Here is a 16,403-nt window from a genome sequence, read left to right on the forward strand (position 1 = left end):
TCAATGAGCTAGTCAAGTAGAGGCATACTAGTGACACTATGTTTGTCTATGTATTCACACATGTATTATGTTTCCGGTTAATATAATTCCAGCATGAATAATAAACATTTATCATGATATGAGGAAATAAATAATAACTTTATTATTGCCTCTAGGGCATATTTCCTTCAAAATCCCCATTGGTCCGGGCTGTTAACGGGTTATCGGATCCAAAATCGGACCCGATAGCTTAACGGCGTTCCGTTATGGTGGATGCCACGTGTCGGACACCCTTGATGAAAGCACTTCTGTGACGCGTGATTTATCGTCATGGAAGTGGATACTTCCATGATGATAATTTTGGTAATGTCATGGAACACTTCTATGTCAGCACATGTATGCCTATCTTGATTCTGTCATAAAATCGTCATGGATGTACATGCATGACAGAAAAGGTGACCTACTGTGACAAACACGTATCATCACGGAAGTGTATTTTCTTTGTAGTGTCCTCCATAAGCTTCAGAGTGACACTTGCGTAGGATCTGTTCCTGTTCATGCTCAGGTACACAACGTCTAATAACACCATCTACTCCTTTATAAAGGTGTGGGTCATCCCAAAAGTAATGTCTTAAATTATAGAATTTTTTTTGCTGGTATGTCAAACTAGGTGGTATAAATTGAGCAACAATGTAATTAGCGTAATCAGCATACCATGGAGCAGTACGAGAAGCATTTATGACAGCTAATTGTTCATCAGGAAAGCTATCATCAATAAGTAGTGGGTCATCAAGAATATTCTCTAACCTAGACAAGTTGTCTGCAATGGGGTTCTCAGCTCCCTTTCTATCAATAATATGCAAATCAAATTCTTGTTGCAAGACTACCCATCTAATAAGTCTAGGTTTAGCATCTTTCTTTTCCATAAGATATTTAATAGCAGCATGATTAGTGTGAACAGTTACTTTGGAATCAACAATATAGGGTCTGAACTTATCACAAGCAAATACAACCGCTAAAAATTCTTTCTCAGTAGTAGCATAATTTCTCTGGGCACTATCTAGAGTTTTACTAGCATATTGGATAACATTGAATTTCTTATCAACTCTTTGCCCTAGAACAGCACCTACATCATAATCACTAGCATCACACATGATTTCAAAGGGTAAATTCCAATCAGGTGGCTGAACAATAGATGCAGAAATCAAGGCTTTCTTAAGAATTTCAAATGCTTCTACGCAACCATCATCAAAAACAAAAGGAACATCTTTTTGTAAGAGATTAGTCAGAGGGCTAGAAATTTTTGAGAAGTCTTTAATGAACCTCCTATAAAAACTGGCATGACCAAGGAAACTTCTTATACCTTTGATGTCCTTAGGACACGACATCTTTTCAATAGCATCAACTTTAGCTTTATCAACTTCAATACCTCTTTTAGAAATTTTATGCCCCAAGACAATACCTTCATTAACCATAAAGTGGCACTTCTCCCAATTCAAGACAAGATTAGTTTCTTCACATCTCTGCAAGACTCGATCAAGGTTGCTTAAGCAATCATCAAAAGAAGTTCCATACACGGAGAAATCATCCATGAAAACCTCAACAATCTTTTCACAAAAGTCAGAGAATATAGCAATCATACATCTTTGAAAGGTAGCAGGTGCATTACGTAAACCAAAAGGCATACGTCTATAAGCAAAGGTACCGAAAGGGCAAGTAAAAGTGGTCTTATCCTGATCCTCTTTTGACACAGGTATTTGAGAGAAACCAGAATAACCATCTAGAAAGCAAAAATGTGTATGTTTGGATAATCTTTCTAGCATTTGATCAATAAAAGGTAGAGGGTAATGATCTTTTCTAGTGGCTTTATTTAATTTTCAGAAATCAATTACCATTCTATAACATCTAACAATTCTTTGTGGGATCAATTCATCCTTATCATTAGGAACAACAGTAATACCTCCCTTCTTAGGGACACAATGGACATGACTTACCCATTGACTATCAGCAACAAGATAAATTATACCTGCCTCCAGAAGCTTTAGTATTTCATTTCTTACCACTTCTTTCATCTTAGGATTTAACCGTCGTTGGTGATCAACAACTAGTTTAGCATCTTTCTCCAACTTTATTTTGTACTGGCATAGAGTGGGACTAATGCCCTTAAGAGCATCAAGAGTATATCCAATAGCAGCACGATGCTTCTTTAGAGTTTTTAATAATTTCTCTTCTTCATGCTCTGAAAGGTTAGCACTAATAATAACATTATATATCTTCTTTTCATCAACATAAGCATATTTAAGAGTATCAGGTAAAGGTTTAAGCTCAAACACAGGACCACCCTTGGGTGGAGGAGGATCCCCTAAGAATTCAACATGCAAGTTGTGTTTCAATATAGGTCCCTGTTTAAAGAATACTTCATCTATTTCCCTTCTTTCATTCATAAACATATCATTTCCATTGTCAAGCAAATATTGTTCTAAAGGATCATTAGGAGGCACAACAATAGAAGCAAGACCAATACTTTCATCTTTACTAGGCAATTCTTTATCATGGGGTTGTTTACGAAATTTAGCAAAATTAAAATTATGAGACATATCCCCTAAACCAACAGTAACAATATCCTTTTTGTAGTCTATCTTAGCATTAACATTATTCAAGAAGGGTCTACCAAATATAATGGGACAAATGTCATCTTGTGGGGAACCAGGAACAAGAAAATCAGTAGGATATTTAATTTTCCCACACAAGACTTCAACATCTCTAACAATTCCAACTGGTGAAATAGTATCTCTATTGGCAAGTTTAATAGTAACATCAATACCTTCTATTTCAGCGGGTGCGATATCATGCATAATTTCTTCGTATAAGGAATGAGGTAGTTCACTTGCACTAGCACCCATATCACATAAGCCATGATAACAATGATCTGCTATTTTAACAGAAACAACAGGCATGCCAAAAACAGGTCTATGTTTATTTTAGTATCCGGTCTAGCAATTCTAGCAGCTTCATCACAGAAGTAAATAACATGCCCATCAATATTATCGACCAAGAGATCTTTAACCATAGCAATACTAGGTTCAACTTTAATTTGCTCAGGGGGTGTAGATGTTCTAGCATTACTCTTACGAACCACAGTTGAAGCTTTAGCATGATCCTTTATTCTAATAGGGAAAGGTGGTTTCTCAATATAAGCAGTAGGAACAATTTGATCAACATTATAGGTGATAGTATTTTCTTCAACTTTAATAGGTTCTACTACTTTTACTTCAATGGGAGGATGATATTTAAACCACTTCTCCTTAGGGAGATCAACATGAGTAGCAAATGATTCATATAAAGAAGCTACTATCTCAGAGTCAAGTCCATGTTTAGTGCTAAATTCACGAAAAGCATCGGTATCCATAAAAGATTAAACACAATCAAACTTAGGTATTATACCTGACTCCTTACCTTTGTCGAGTTCCCAATCTTTAGAGTTGCGTTTGATTCTTTCCAATAAATCCCATCTGAATTCAATAGTCTTCATCATAAAAGAACCAGTACAAGAAGTATCGAGCATGGAGCGATTATTGAGAGAAAGCCGAGCATAAATTTTTTTAAATAATAATTTATCTTGAGAGCTCATGATTGGGGCATGAATATAACATTGACTTAAGCCTCCCCCAAGCTTGAGTGATACTTTATCCTTCGCGAGGCCAAAAATTATATATGTAATTACGATTACGGTGAACCAGATGCATAGGATAAAACTTCTAATGAAATTCCAATTTCAATCGGCTGTAGTTCCATGATCCAATATTATCACATAGCCTAAACCATGTCAATGCCTTTCCCTTCAAATATAAAGGGAAGACCTTCTTCTTGATAACATCCTCGGGCATACCTGCAAGCTTAAATAACCCACAAACTTCATCCACATAGATTAGGTGCATATCAGGATGTAATGTTCCATCTCCTGTAAAAGGATTAGCTAGCAGTTTCTCTATCATACCCGAAGGAATTTCAAAGTAAACATTTTCAGTAGGTTCGGTAGGTTGAGGAGCAACTCTTTGCTCTTCTGGTCGGGGCGAAGATACCCCAAACAAGCTCCTCAAAGGGTTATTTTCCATAGTAACAAGTGATAGTAAATTTCAGCACACTATATAAATTTTTTCCTTACCAAATTCCACCTACCAAAGGCGCTTCACTCCCCGGCAACGACGTCAGAAAAGAGTCTTGATGACCCACAAGTATAGGGGATCTATCGTAGTCCTTTTGATAAGTAAGAGTGTCGAACCCAACGAGGAGCAGAAGGAAATGACAAGCGGTTTTTAGTAAGGTATTCTTTGCAAGCACTGAAATTATCGGTAACTGATAGTTTTGTGATAAGATAGTTCGTAACGGGTAACAAGTAACAAAGGTAACTAACATGTAGCAAGGTGGCCCAATCCTTTTTGTAGCAAAGGACAAGCCTGGACAAACTCTTATATAAAGCAAAACGCTCCCGAGGACACATGGGAATTATCGTCAAGCTAGTTTTCATCATGCTCATATGATTCGCGCTCGGTACTTTGATAATTTGATATGTGAATGGACCAGTGCTTGGGTACCGCCCTTCCTCGAACAAGCATCCCACTTATGATTAACCCCTGTCGCAAGCATCTGCGACTACTAAAGAAGAATTAAGGTAAACCTAACCATAGCATGAAACATATGGATCCAAATCAGCCCCTTACGAAGCAACGCATAAAATAGGGTTTAAGCTTCTGTCACTCTAGCAACCCATCATCTACTTATTACTTCCCAATGCCTTCCCCTAGGCCCAAACAATGGTGAAGTGTCATGTAGTCGACGTTCACATAACACCACTAGAGGAGAGACAACATACATCTCATCAAAATATTGAACGAGTACCAAATTCACATGACTACTTATAACAAGACTTCTCCCATGTCCTCAGGAACAAACGTAACTACTCACAAATCATATTCATGTTCATAATCAGAGGGGTATTAATATGCATAAAGGATCTGAACATATGATCTTCCACCGAATAAACCAACTAGCATCAACTACAAGGAGTAATCAACACTACTAGCAACCCACAGGTATCAATCTGAGGTTTTGAGACAAAGATCGGATACAAGAGATGAACTAGGGTTTGAGAGGAGATGGTGCTGGTGAAGATCTTGATGGAGATTGACCCCCTCTCGATGAGAGGATCAATGGTGATGACGATGGTGACGATTTCCCCCTCCCGAAGGGATGTTTCCCCAGCAAAACAGCTCCACCAGAGCCCTAGATTGGTTCCGCCAAGGTTCCGACTCGAGATGGCGGCGCTTCGTCCCGAAAGCTTCCTTATGATTTTTTCCAGGGCAAAAGACACCATATACTAGAAGATGGCATCGGGGGGCTGCCAGGTGGCCGATGAGGCAGGAGGGCGCGCCCTCCACCCTCGTGGATAGTGGGTGGCCCCCCTCTTGTGCTTTCTTCACCCAATATTTTTAATATATTCCAAAACTAACTTTTGTGGAGTTTCGGGACTTTTGGAGTTGTGCAGAATAGGTCTCTAATATTTGCCCCTTTTCCGACCCAGAATTCCAGCTGCTGGAATTCTCCCTCTTCATGTAAACCTTGTAAAATAAGAGAGAAAAGGCATAAGTATTGTGACATAATGTGTAGTAACAATCCATAATGCAATAAACATCGATATAAAAGCATGATGCAAAATGGACGTATCAGGAAGTTACAGGTGGTGCGGACCCTTGTGCCTGTGGAGGGGGCGGCTTATATAGAGTGCGCCAGGCCCCTTGTAGCCCTCAGTTACACAGGGTTCAATGTGAGTTAAGGCAGGGGCATTACTGGTAACGCCAGCTATTAATGATCTTTATGACTACGGAGTGAACGCCTGACGGTTGCCATCCTGGGGTGGCCTTAGATCTTCTGTACTCCAAGTGATTCTTCGTATGGTCGAGTGACGCTACTGTGGTCGAGTGGAATTGGGGTGTCCGAGTGGAATCTTCTGTCGAGTGGATTGCACTTCAAGGTGATTTCAGTCGGTGCCTTCTGTTGGACTTTGAATGTTTTTGACTCTAGGGCAGTGTCCTTGGGTAGGGTGTCTAGGTCATGCCTAAGACCCTATCCTAGGTACGTGTCATCGTTAGTGGAGCTATGATGGTCAACCTTGTTGAAGGCTATAACATTCGGTGATGCCCAAATCTTCCAAAGGATAATGAGGAGTAAGGTGGACCAAACAGATAGATCCAATCCAAGCGGTATTCGGCAATACCCAAATTGCATCAATGCAATGGGTGGGATGATGCCTATGTGCTGCCAAATCCTATCTGCATGCGGACATAGGATGGAGATATATAGAGTGTCCTCGGAGGCATGTCCACATTGTGGGCACAGGGCATCACTTGAGATATGTTTGTGACGAAGGTTGACCTTGGAGCTAAGCCGGTCTCTGAACAATAGCCCTGCAAAAAATTCACGCGGTTGGGGACCTTGGAGGACCAAATGGTCATAGCATGAGTGTTAATGTCCTCCTCAACCATAAATAGCATGTATGCCGCTTAGGTGGAGAAAGGATGACCACCAATGAGGAAACACATCAAGATATGTGGTAGGTGTGAAGTCCCACAACAAGAAAAAAAAGAAGTCAACTCTGGGGATGTAACATTAGGGAAGAATATGACATATATACCAACATTCAGTTGAAACTGATGAAAACCACGCAGAAAAGATGTTTTGGAGTTTCGGAAAAATCTAAAAAAGTATGAGATGCTAAGAAGGTGATGCTTGATTGTCATGCGCATGGCTATAAAACAACACCCTCTTTTTTCAACACGGTATAATGGAAGTCGCTCACATACACGCACGTACCCATCCCTATGAACGCGCACACACACGTTCTTCCCTGTGAGCACCTCCGAGAGACTGAGCCGGCATAGCATTTTGAGATTGACGAAGTTGCCACAGATGACTCTTAATCGACAGAAAATGTTGATGTATAAATGTGTTGCCTAGTCTATTTCATCAGATCGATCTTTTGATTGCATTGGCTAGAGCATGCACTTCTACATGGTATCAGGGCCAAAAGGTCTTGTTGCATTGGCTACAACATGCACTTCTGTAGAAACATCTCCTCGCACTGAACGAACATTGCCGGAAAAGCCTGAAATAAAATCCAGGCAAATGCAAGCATCAGTATCAAGTCTAGAAATTGAACTAGATGGGTTTGGGATATCACCCTCTTAACATCCTGTATTTTTTAGATTTTTTCTAGAGTTTCAAATGTGGTTTCTACAAAGTTTTTTGTCTAGCGGTACCGAGTACTTCCTTCGTCTTATAATATAAAAGCGTTTTCTTGTTTCAAAAACGCTCTGTACTATGGGACGGAGAGTAGAATGGTTGTGATGCTTTCCTTTTGCACGTTATAAAGATGGAAACTAAACGAGCCGATTTTGTTATACTGGCCGTGCCAGTCTTTCCTTCACGGGCTTCTAGATTACATGCCTATATCGGTGAAGATTCCGCAGCGCAATTAACGAACCTTCGACGTATCCGGCCCAATCCCATCCCATACCCCGCATCCCCCGGCCCCACCTACCTAGTACTACTCCGTAGTTCGTTTATACTCCCTCCGTTCCTAAATATAAGTCTTTGTAGAGATTTCACTATGGACTACATACAAAGCAAAATGAGTGAATCTACACCTAAATGCATCTATATACATCCGTATGTGGTTCATAGTGGAATCTCTACAAAGACTTATATTTAGGAACAGAGGGAGTACATGTTAGTACGTGCACATTGACCGACTCTCCCCTCAAGTCCGCCTCCTTTCTCCTCCTCTCCACTCGCCTCCTCGCCTCCGCTTCGGCGACGAAACCATCGAGCGCTCATCAACTCCTCCCCCCTCTCGTTCGCCCATCCATCTTCCCCAACTCCCTCCCAGATCCATCCACTTCTCGCTGCCGCTGTTCCACAATCTGCTGCGCCGACGGCGACGGGAGCGACGGCCATGGCGATGCCTGCTGCTGCTGCTGGTCCTGGGCTGGCGTCGGCCTGATTCCTTCCTTTTCGCTGGTAAAGTGGTAAGGAATCCTACCCTGATCGGACGGATCGTTCCCTCCCTCGAGTCGTTTTGGCGTTTGGGGTTTCCTATCTGCCTTGCTGTGGCATTGAGCAGCCGGGGCCCGAACCGTTCGTAATTTGTTGCCGATTTGTTCGTTTGTTTGCTTCCTTCGTCCGCGGGTCTGCTAGGTTGTCCTTTTGCGGGGCGCGAGGTCGGTCGGAGTTTTCTTCTCCCTCTAGATTAGATAGATCGGAGTTGGTCCGATGGGGTTTGGTGCGCAGGCTCGAGCGCAACTTATTTTTCCTGGATTTTGCGGGGTTCAGCTAAACCCCCAAACGCCACGTTCAGTCCGCCCCTGCTTGCCATTAATAGAGGGCGTTGCTTTTGTCCCCTGCAATTTTTTTGGAAGGTATTATCGAGGTAGACGAGGAAGGGTAGCGGGCGTACAGATTTGGTAAATGTACTACGTCCTTGGTTGTTTTATTGATTGACATTTGTTTTCGAAAAATGTTACAAACTGACGTCAGATTTTTAAGATTTCCCAGCGAACTCCTAGAATTGCCATGCGACGACAGATAAAATTGTCATGCTGTTGTAAGGGATTTGCCATGCTTCTAAAGCGAAAATTTCCATGTAGTAAAAAAAAAGTCAGACAAATTGCCACACTCTGCAGAGTAATTACCATGCGTTCGATCAGCATTCGACGGTACTAAGGGCGTTCGCTGAGATTGCTTAAAAATCTGACGTTCGCTGGTTAGTGGCGTCCTTTTTCTGAAGAGGGGCGTTTGTTTTTTGGTCGACATGTTTATGCATCCCATTGTAATGGGATTTTGTCACAACAGTTATAGTTTTGAGTGAAACCGTTGTACATGGATCTACATAGTTTTGAGTGATTGTATATTTATTATAGTACTAGTGTTTGACATTCCATACGTTCCTTATTCATTAGTTTCGAGATTGAACTAAAACAAGTCTAATATAAAAACTGGAACCTGAATTTCTTCCTAAAAAGAAGACCTGCCTTATGTGTACAGATCTGTCTATACTTTCGAGTGACTTGACTGATTTTTTTACCATGATTATGCACTGCTGTAGTTTTCATATGCACCATCACCATGGGCGGCAAGACTCTTCAGGTGTCAGGATTTCCTGCAACTGTCAATGTTCACCAAGTCAAGGATTTGTTGGAACGAATTGTCGGTGTGGGTAAAGTCTGTGCCGTCAAGCTCAGGCCTCCAAAGAACATCTCTGCAAACTCAAGATCTTTTGCTATTGTTCAGTTCGAGACCGAGGCACATGCTTCGCTGGTGGTGAATGCGGCTCGAGGGAATGCACTTAGGAGTGGAAGTAATTATCTGAAGGTCCGACCTGCGGAACGTGACATTGTTCTGAAACCAAGAGCTACGATGTTTAAACTAAAGAAGGATGCAACACTGCATTTTGGCTGCCTTCTGAGGGAAAGAGTTCTATCTGTTCTGTGGAGTGGAACAGACGTTTCTGTTGAGTTTGGATTTGCTATGAAGAAGCTTGACTTTTGCCTGACCTACAAGTTGAAGATATACAAACTTGAACTTTCATATGAGAGCATATGGGAGATCCAGCTTCATCGTCCACCTGGATCAGAAAAAGAGTTCCTTTTGATTCAGGTATGTTTACAGCACTTGTTTATCTGTGCTGAACATGCTTTTCATGATTTCATTTTACATTTACCTTCAAATTCACGTGACATGTTTAGTTGTTGCTAATTCATGTGTTTGCTCCTCCTTTTGTTTTATGTACTCTGAAATGTTTGTGTGTTGTTACAAGTGAACAACAATAATTTTCATTTTCTCTTAGAGTACCGATACAATGATAACCAATCCTTATGAAGTTATGCTACTTTGAGTTTTACATTAGAGCCCAAGATGATGGGATGGGAACACCAACTGCAGTATTTCCTCGATAGTTGCATACCTCTTTAAAATGCTGGAACAGCTTTTTACCTCGTTCAAGTTTTTTCTGTTTCTTGAAAGCTTGGTGCTCTAGATTTGTCATAACCTCAGTTTAAGAATTTTTGTCAATTCTCAGGTTCTGGCTGCTCCAAAAATTTACGAACAAAACCTACACCGTTCAGGTTCTATGTACGACGATCCATTATTCAACTATTTTAGGGATGATACTGATGATCAGTGGACCAGAACTACTGATTTTACTCCATTAGCCAGCATTGGACAATCATATATTCTGTGTCTGGAGCTACCACATGATTGTGATCTCCCCAACATTAAAGAGTACTTTGTTTACTATAAAGAACACAAGCGTGACTTTCATTGCCAGCGTGGACATTCATATTCAAGCAATACTTGCTTTGCTCCAATTGTGAAATCTCTTTATTTCACTGATGTCCCCTATGAGATACTCTTCAAGATCAACCACATGGTTCAGAATGGGACACTTAGTGGGCCGACACTTGATGACAACTTCTACCGTCTGGTCAGCCCGGGATATGTATGTATTGACCATATAAAGCGTGCACTTGAAAATATGTCATACCTAAAAAAGACTTGCTTGAATCCAACAAATTGGTTATCTGAACAATACAAAGAAATTAAGAGATCACGCTACATGTTAACATCACCAAACATAGCTCTGGATGATGATGGGTTGGTATATGTTTACAGGGTGCAAATTACCCCTGCAAAAGTGTACTTTTATGGTCCTGAAATTAATGTCTCAAATCGTGTTGTACGGAATTACGCTGATGATTTGGATAACTTCCTTCGGATTTCGTTTGTCGATGAGGACTGTGAGAAGCTTCGTTCGACTGATTTATCACCACGTTCTGCTCCAGGAAATAATGCAAGGAGAACTGCTCTGTACAACAGAATTCTGTCGGTCCTTTCAAATGGCATCACTATTGGTAACAAGCACTTTGAGTTTTTGGCTTTCTCTTCAAGCCAGCTGCGGGATAACTCTGCGTGGATGTTTGCTTCTCGTCCGGGGTTGTCTGCCAGTGACATCAGGGAGTGGATGGGGAACTTCCGTAATATTAGAAATGTGGCAAAATATGCTGCAAGGCTTGGTCAGTCCTTTAGCGCCTCAACAGAAACCTTGAAGGTACATCAGTATGAGGCGCAAGTAATTCCAGATGTGACAAACGGTACGAAGTATGTATTCTCTGATGGAATTGGAACTATTTCAGCTGATTTTGCAGATGAAGTGTCTAAGAAGTGCAAATTGGCCCGCTTTACTCCCTCTGCTTTCCAAATAAGGTATGGGGGTTACAAGGGTGTTGTCGCTATTAATCCAAGATCACACTGGAAACTTTCTTTAAGAAGAAGCATGTCAAAGTTTCCGTCAGACAATATCACATTGGATGTCCTTGCATACAGCAAGTACCAGCCATGTTTCCTGAATCGGCAGTTAATCACTCTTCTGTCAACACTTGGAGTCAGAGATAACATATTTGAACTGAAGCAACAAGAAGCCGTGAAGCAGTTAAACAGAATGGTAACCGAACCGCAAGCTGCTATTGATGCAATTGAACTTATGCCCATGGGAGAGGTTACCAATGTTGTTAAAGAATTGCTGTTATGTGGCTACCAGCCGGATCTTGAACCATATCTTTCTATGATTCTACAAACCTTTAGAGCATCCAAGCTGCTAGAATTGAAAACAAAGTCAAGGATATTCATCCCAGAAGGACGAGCAATGATGGGATGCTTGGATGAAACCCGCACACTGAAGTACGGAGAGGTATTCATACAAGCTTCTAATAGTGCAATTGACAGTGACAAGTTCGTTGTAACTGGAAAAGTTATCGTTGCCAAAAACCCTTGCCTCCACCCTGGTGATATCCGTATTCTCGAGGCTGTTTATACTCCTGTTCTGGACCATATGGTTAACTGTGTTGTCTTTCCACAGCAGGGGCCAAGGCAAGTATTTACCATTGCATCGTGTTCTTCTATGTTTTTCGAATATGTCTTTTAGCAAAATCTCATTTCTGTAATTATGTTCTTATTTGGTACTAGAAACCAACAGTGGAAGATAAAACAGTTCTGTACATTTTAAATCGAATAACCTTTTACTAGTTGGCACTCATGCATGTCATATTATTATTTCAATATCATACTCTTGTTGTCTTTGCCCTTTGTTGTTGAAATCAATGTCGAATTTGGTTCATGCAGGCCTCATCCTAACGAGTGTTCAGGGAGTGATCTTGATGGGGATATATATTTTGTTTCATGGGATCCAGATCTCATTCCAACTCGTATGGTGGCACCTATGGACTATACTCCAGCACCAACAGAAACATTAGATCATGATGTTATGATCGAGGTATTTTAAGTTTTTAGCCATATTATTCATTTTTCATGATACTCATGATAACGGCTGTACATCCATTGCCATATTATTCATTTTTCATGCTATTCATCGTCGTACTTCTGATTGCGAGTTTCTTTTTGACTCTGCTTCTCGTGTTTCTGGAGAGTTGACTACCTGAACCTATTTCCTGAGACCTGCAGGTTTTAGTTAGTTTGTTTGTCCTTTTCCCCCTGATACAAAATGTAGGCACTTTTAGAGTTGGTTACAAGAACCAAGGTTGGTGGTAGACATGTTGCTCTTCATTTATTTCAAAGACTAATTTTTTCCTCCCCAGCAACAGTAAATGCTAGAATTATAGGCTCAATTGTTGATGAAATTTATGTGGGGCTAATTTGGAACATGAGAACTGTATTGGGAGTGTAGAAGGATCTACACTTAAGATCAAATTGACAAGATAAAAAGACCTATGTTTTAGATCGGAGGAAGTAGGAAGAATAAATCTGTTTCTTTTCTGATGAGTACATACATTATACTTCTTTTAAGGAAATTCCAAGCAACCTGTAAAAACAATCTGACACCCTGCTTTTGGAACTATTCTAATATTGTGCAGGAAGTACATGAGTATTTCGCAAATTACATAGTTAATGAGAGTCTGGGAATCATTGCCAACGCGCATGTGGTCTTTGCGGATAGGGAAAGCTTGAAGGCTGAAAGTACACCATGCATTAAGCTGGCAGAGCTCTTCTCCATTGCTGTTGATTACCCAAAGACAGGAGTGCCGGCTCAAATTCCGCCTGAACTACATGTGAAGGAGTACCCAGATTTCATGGAGAAGCTCGACAGGGCTACCTATGTATCTGAGGGAGCAATGGGGAAGCTGTATAGGGAAATTAAGAAGCAGAGCCCTCGCATAGGGCATTTCACAAAGGATGTGGCAAGGCGGTCTTATGACAGTGATTTGATTGTTGATGGCTACCAAGACTACATCGAGGAAGCTGTGTGGATGAAGGGAGAGTATGACTTCAAGTTGGGTAATCTGATGGAGCACTATGGAATAAAAAGCGAGGCTGAGATAATAAGTGGATGCATTCTTAAGATGGCGAAGAATTTTACCAAGAGTAGTGACGCAGATGCTATTAGACAGGCGGTGAAATCATTGCGGAAGGAAGCCAGGTCATGGTTCAGCGAGATGAACGCCGGTGAGAGCGGGGATGTCCCTGAAGCCTTGTATGCCAAGGCATCCGCTTGGTATCATGTTACCTATCACCCCGAGTACTGGGGTTGTTGCAATGAAGGATATGGTCGGCCACACCTCATCAGCTTTCCATGGTGTGTCTATGACAAGCTGCTTCTCATCAAGCAGAGAAAGAAATTTCGAAGGAGGATGCAGCCTCATGTGCTTGATCTCCAGAATAGCATGAGCCGAAACATGATATTCGGTTGAGTGCTACCATCAGGCTGTGGTTTGCGTTGTATATATATTTGTTTTTTTTTGCATTGTATATATATTTGAACATGTTGATTCTCGTGCTAGAATGTTCGTTGAAGGAATTATAATTGCAAACTATATGATATGTGGTGATGTACATGTGTCTACGAACCTTGGGGTCTTTTGGTTGCAGCCTTTAAATATATTTCTCTTTTGCAAAAAAAAAGTCGTTAAATATATTTCTGTGGTTTGATCTGTAATCATACCGGCTCTTCCCCTGTCTTTTTGGTAATAGGCATGTTTTTTTTTTTGCAGGGTTATGCATGTTCATATTAATCCTGTGTTTGACCAGTGCTTGCTGCATTGAAATGAATGGAGGATCCAAATTTAGACATTGCGAGATTGCTGATAACTGGTGGTCTGGTTCAGAAGAGAAAAGTACTGAAACCACGAATAGTGATTCACCTGATATGATCTCCGGTGTACTCGTTGAGAAATGCAATGCTTCAGAAGGTGGTCTCGCAATGCCATGAAAAAGACATCTCTAGGCCAGGGCTCTATGAGATGCTATCATGTGATAATGAAATCCTATCATAGTCAGAAAAGGGAAAAGCAGGTCGATCCCTTTTCCACAACGCCTATCCTCCTGCTCCGATGAGGCTCAGAGTCGCGTCTTCCCTCGCTGGAATCTTTAGTGGCCCCGGCCGCGCCGCTTTGCTTGCGTGGATTGTTGTCATTTTTCTTGTCTACCTTCTATTCGTCGAGTGAAATGCCCTCTCATCATTCGATTCTTAGCCTGGTACCTGGTAAAAGTAATTAGTGTTTTTGGCATTAACATAATTAGTCCAGAAAATACTACTCCCTCCGTAGGCAAATGTAGGATGTAACGTCTTACGTTTGTGTACAGGGGGACCAATTATGCCACAAAACCACTCAACTACACCAATATAAAAGGACCCAAAGACGTGGATCCAACACATCTAGGCCATCAAACCAGGTCAATTCGACGACCCAGCAGGCTACTCCAATGATTAACGCTCAACACATTTAGCGTGGAGTTAATATCGTAGTACCAAATATCAATTCTGGTGCTAATCACATAATTAACACGTAAATAATATAATATACATACTATCTGAGTGCAATTAATAAACTGTTTAATATCAACATGCGTTGCATGTATGAATTTACCAGTCCTAGTAAGGCAAGAGAAGACTTTGAAAAGCTACCAAACATGATAAAAAAATCAGCATTGTGATAGATATCCCTCTATTTTTTACAACTGAAAAGTTACTAAACATTGACACTGGGCACTAGGTTAGTAATATAATAGCATGAAAAAATAAAAAAAATAAAAAAACATTGGAGACGTATCAGATGATTATTTGTGGCGCTGAATTTCCTTTGCGTGTACCCAACATGATCTCCTCACTCCCTCCCCATATCTCTCCGTTCCTCTCTTTCTCCCTATGCGTGAGGGTCGCGGAAAGGTCATTGGGTCACCTTTGGAAGCTAAAGCGAAAGTTGTAATTATCCAATGAATTTATTGGTGCTACACATTTTTTTCTTGGCAAGAACCGGTTTTGACAGAATGTGTCTTGTTTATCTCAAAAAATAGAGGGATATCTATCACAATGCTGATTTTTTTTATAATGTTTAGTAGCTTTTCAAAGTCTTGTCTTGCCTTAATAGGTTGTAATTATTAATAGATACTTTATACGCAATTTTATATCATTTTTGAGAACCAACCTATTAACGTAGTGCCCAGTGTCAGTTGTTGTTTTGGCCTATTATTTTGTTTCATAGAAAAACAATACGAAACGAAGTCCAAACACGACAAAATTTTACGGTGATTTTTTCTGGACCAGAAGGGACCCTAGAAGCGTAGGGAGGTGGCCAGAAGATGTACGAGTGTAACATCCCAATTTTCGATTTGGATGTTATACATAGATCATCATATGCATATCATATTTATTCTTGCATTTGGTTGAGATCCTAGAAATCTTAAGCAACTCAAGGACCCAAGGAGAGAGTTGGAGGTTTCACAAAATTCATATTTGAATTTATTTCAAATTTGAAGAAAGGATCAATTTGATTTTATTATTTTTCTCTCCAATTATTTCCAATAATAAAAATATATGAGAGAAGATAATATGACTTCTTCAACCTAAGTGAAATATTGAGAAAGAATTTTAAAATCAAATTATGATTTTATTGGTATTTTATATGCTATTTTATTTGAATTAGAAAAATATTGCATTTTTGAAAATTGCATTTTAGTCCAGAAAAATGTTCATCTTGTCCTAAGTATTAGGTTTGAACGGTGAAAATTGTTTCTGGAATTTTTAGAATTTTTTTTATATTTTATTAGGAATTTTCTTTCGGGTGAAAATTATTTTTAAAAAAAGTTCTTTCCCGCCTGACTGGGCCGAAGGCCCAGCCGAGCAGGCCGGCCCGCACCGCGCCACCGCCTCCGCCGCCGTCCCCGAGTCCGGCCGGAACACGAGAGAGTCGTCGTCGTCACCCGGGACTCCTCCCGAGGCCGAGCTCCTCCCCCCCTTTAAATAGCGCCACCCCGGGCTCCCTGGACCCCGTCCGCGCCGCTGCCATCACCTCCCATCGCCG

At 40.8% G+C, this 16,403-nt stretch overlaps 1 protein-coding gene across 1 annotated transcript; it reads left to right on the forward strand.

Annotated features, from left to right (window-relative positions):
• The first annotated feature begins 7,787 nt into the window (after nt 1-7,787).
• Nucleotides 7,788-13,967, forward strand: LOC119325595 (probable RNA-dependent RNA polymerase 1). The gene is made up of 5 exons (XM_037599327.1): nt 7,788-8,063; nt 9,140-9,690; nt 10,112-11,958; nt 12,211-12,361; nt 12,960-13,967. The coding sequence occupies exons 2-5, from the start codon at nt 9,160-9,162 to the stop codon at nt 13,791-13,793; spliced, it is 3,363 nt and encodes a 1,120-aa protein (XP_037455224.1). The 5' UTR covers nt 7,788-8,063; nt 9,140-9,159; the 3' UTR covers nt 13,794-13,967.
• The last annotated feature ends 2,436 nt before the right edge of the window (nt 13,968-16,403 follow it).

Source organism: Triticum dicoccoides, chromosome 6B (assembly GCF_002162155.2).
Source record: "Triticum dicoccoides isolate Atlit2015 ecotype Zavitan chromosome 6B, WEW_v2.0, whole genome shotgun sequence".
Classification (NCBI taxonomy): Eukaryota; Viridiplantae; Streptophyta; class Magnoliopsida; order Poales; family Poaceae; genus Triticum; species Triticum dicoccoides.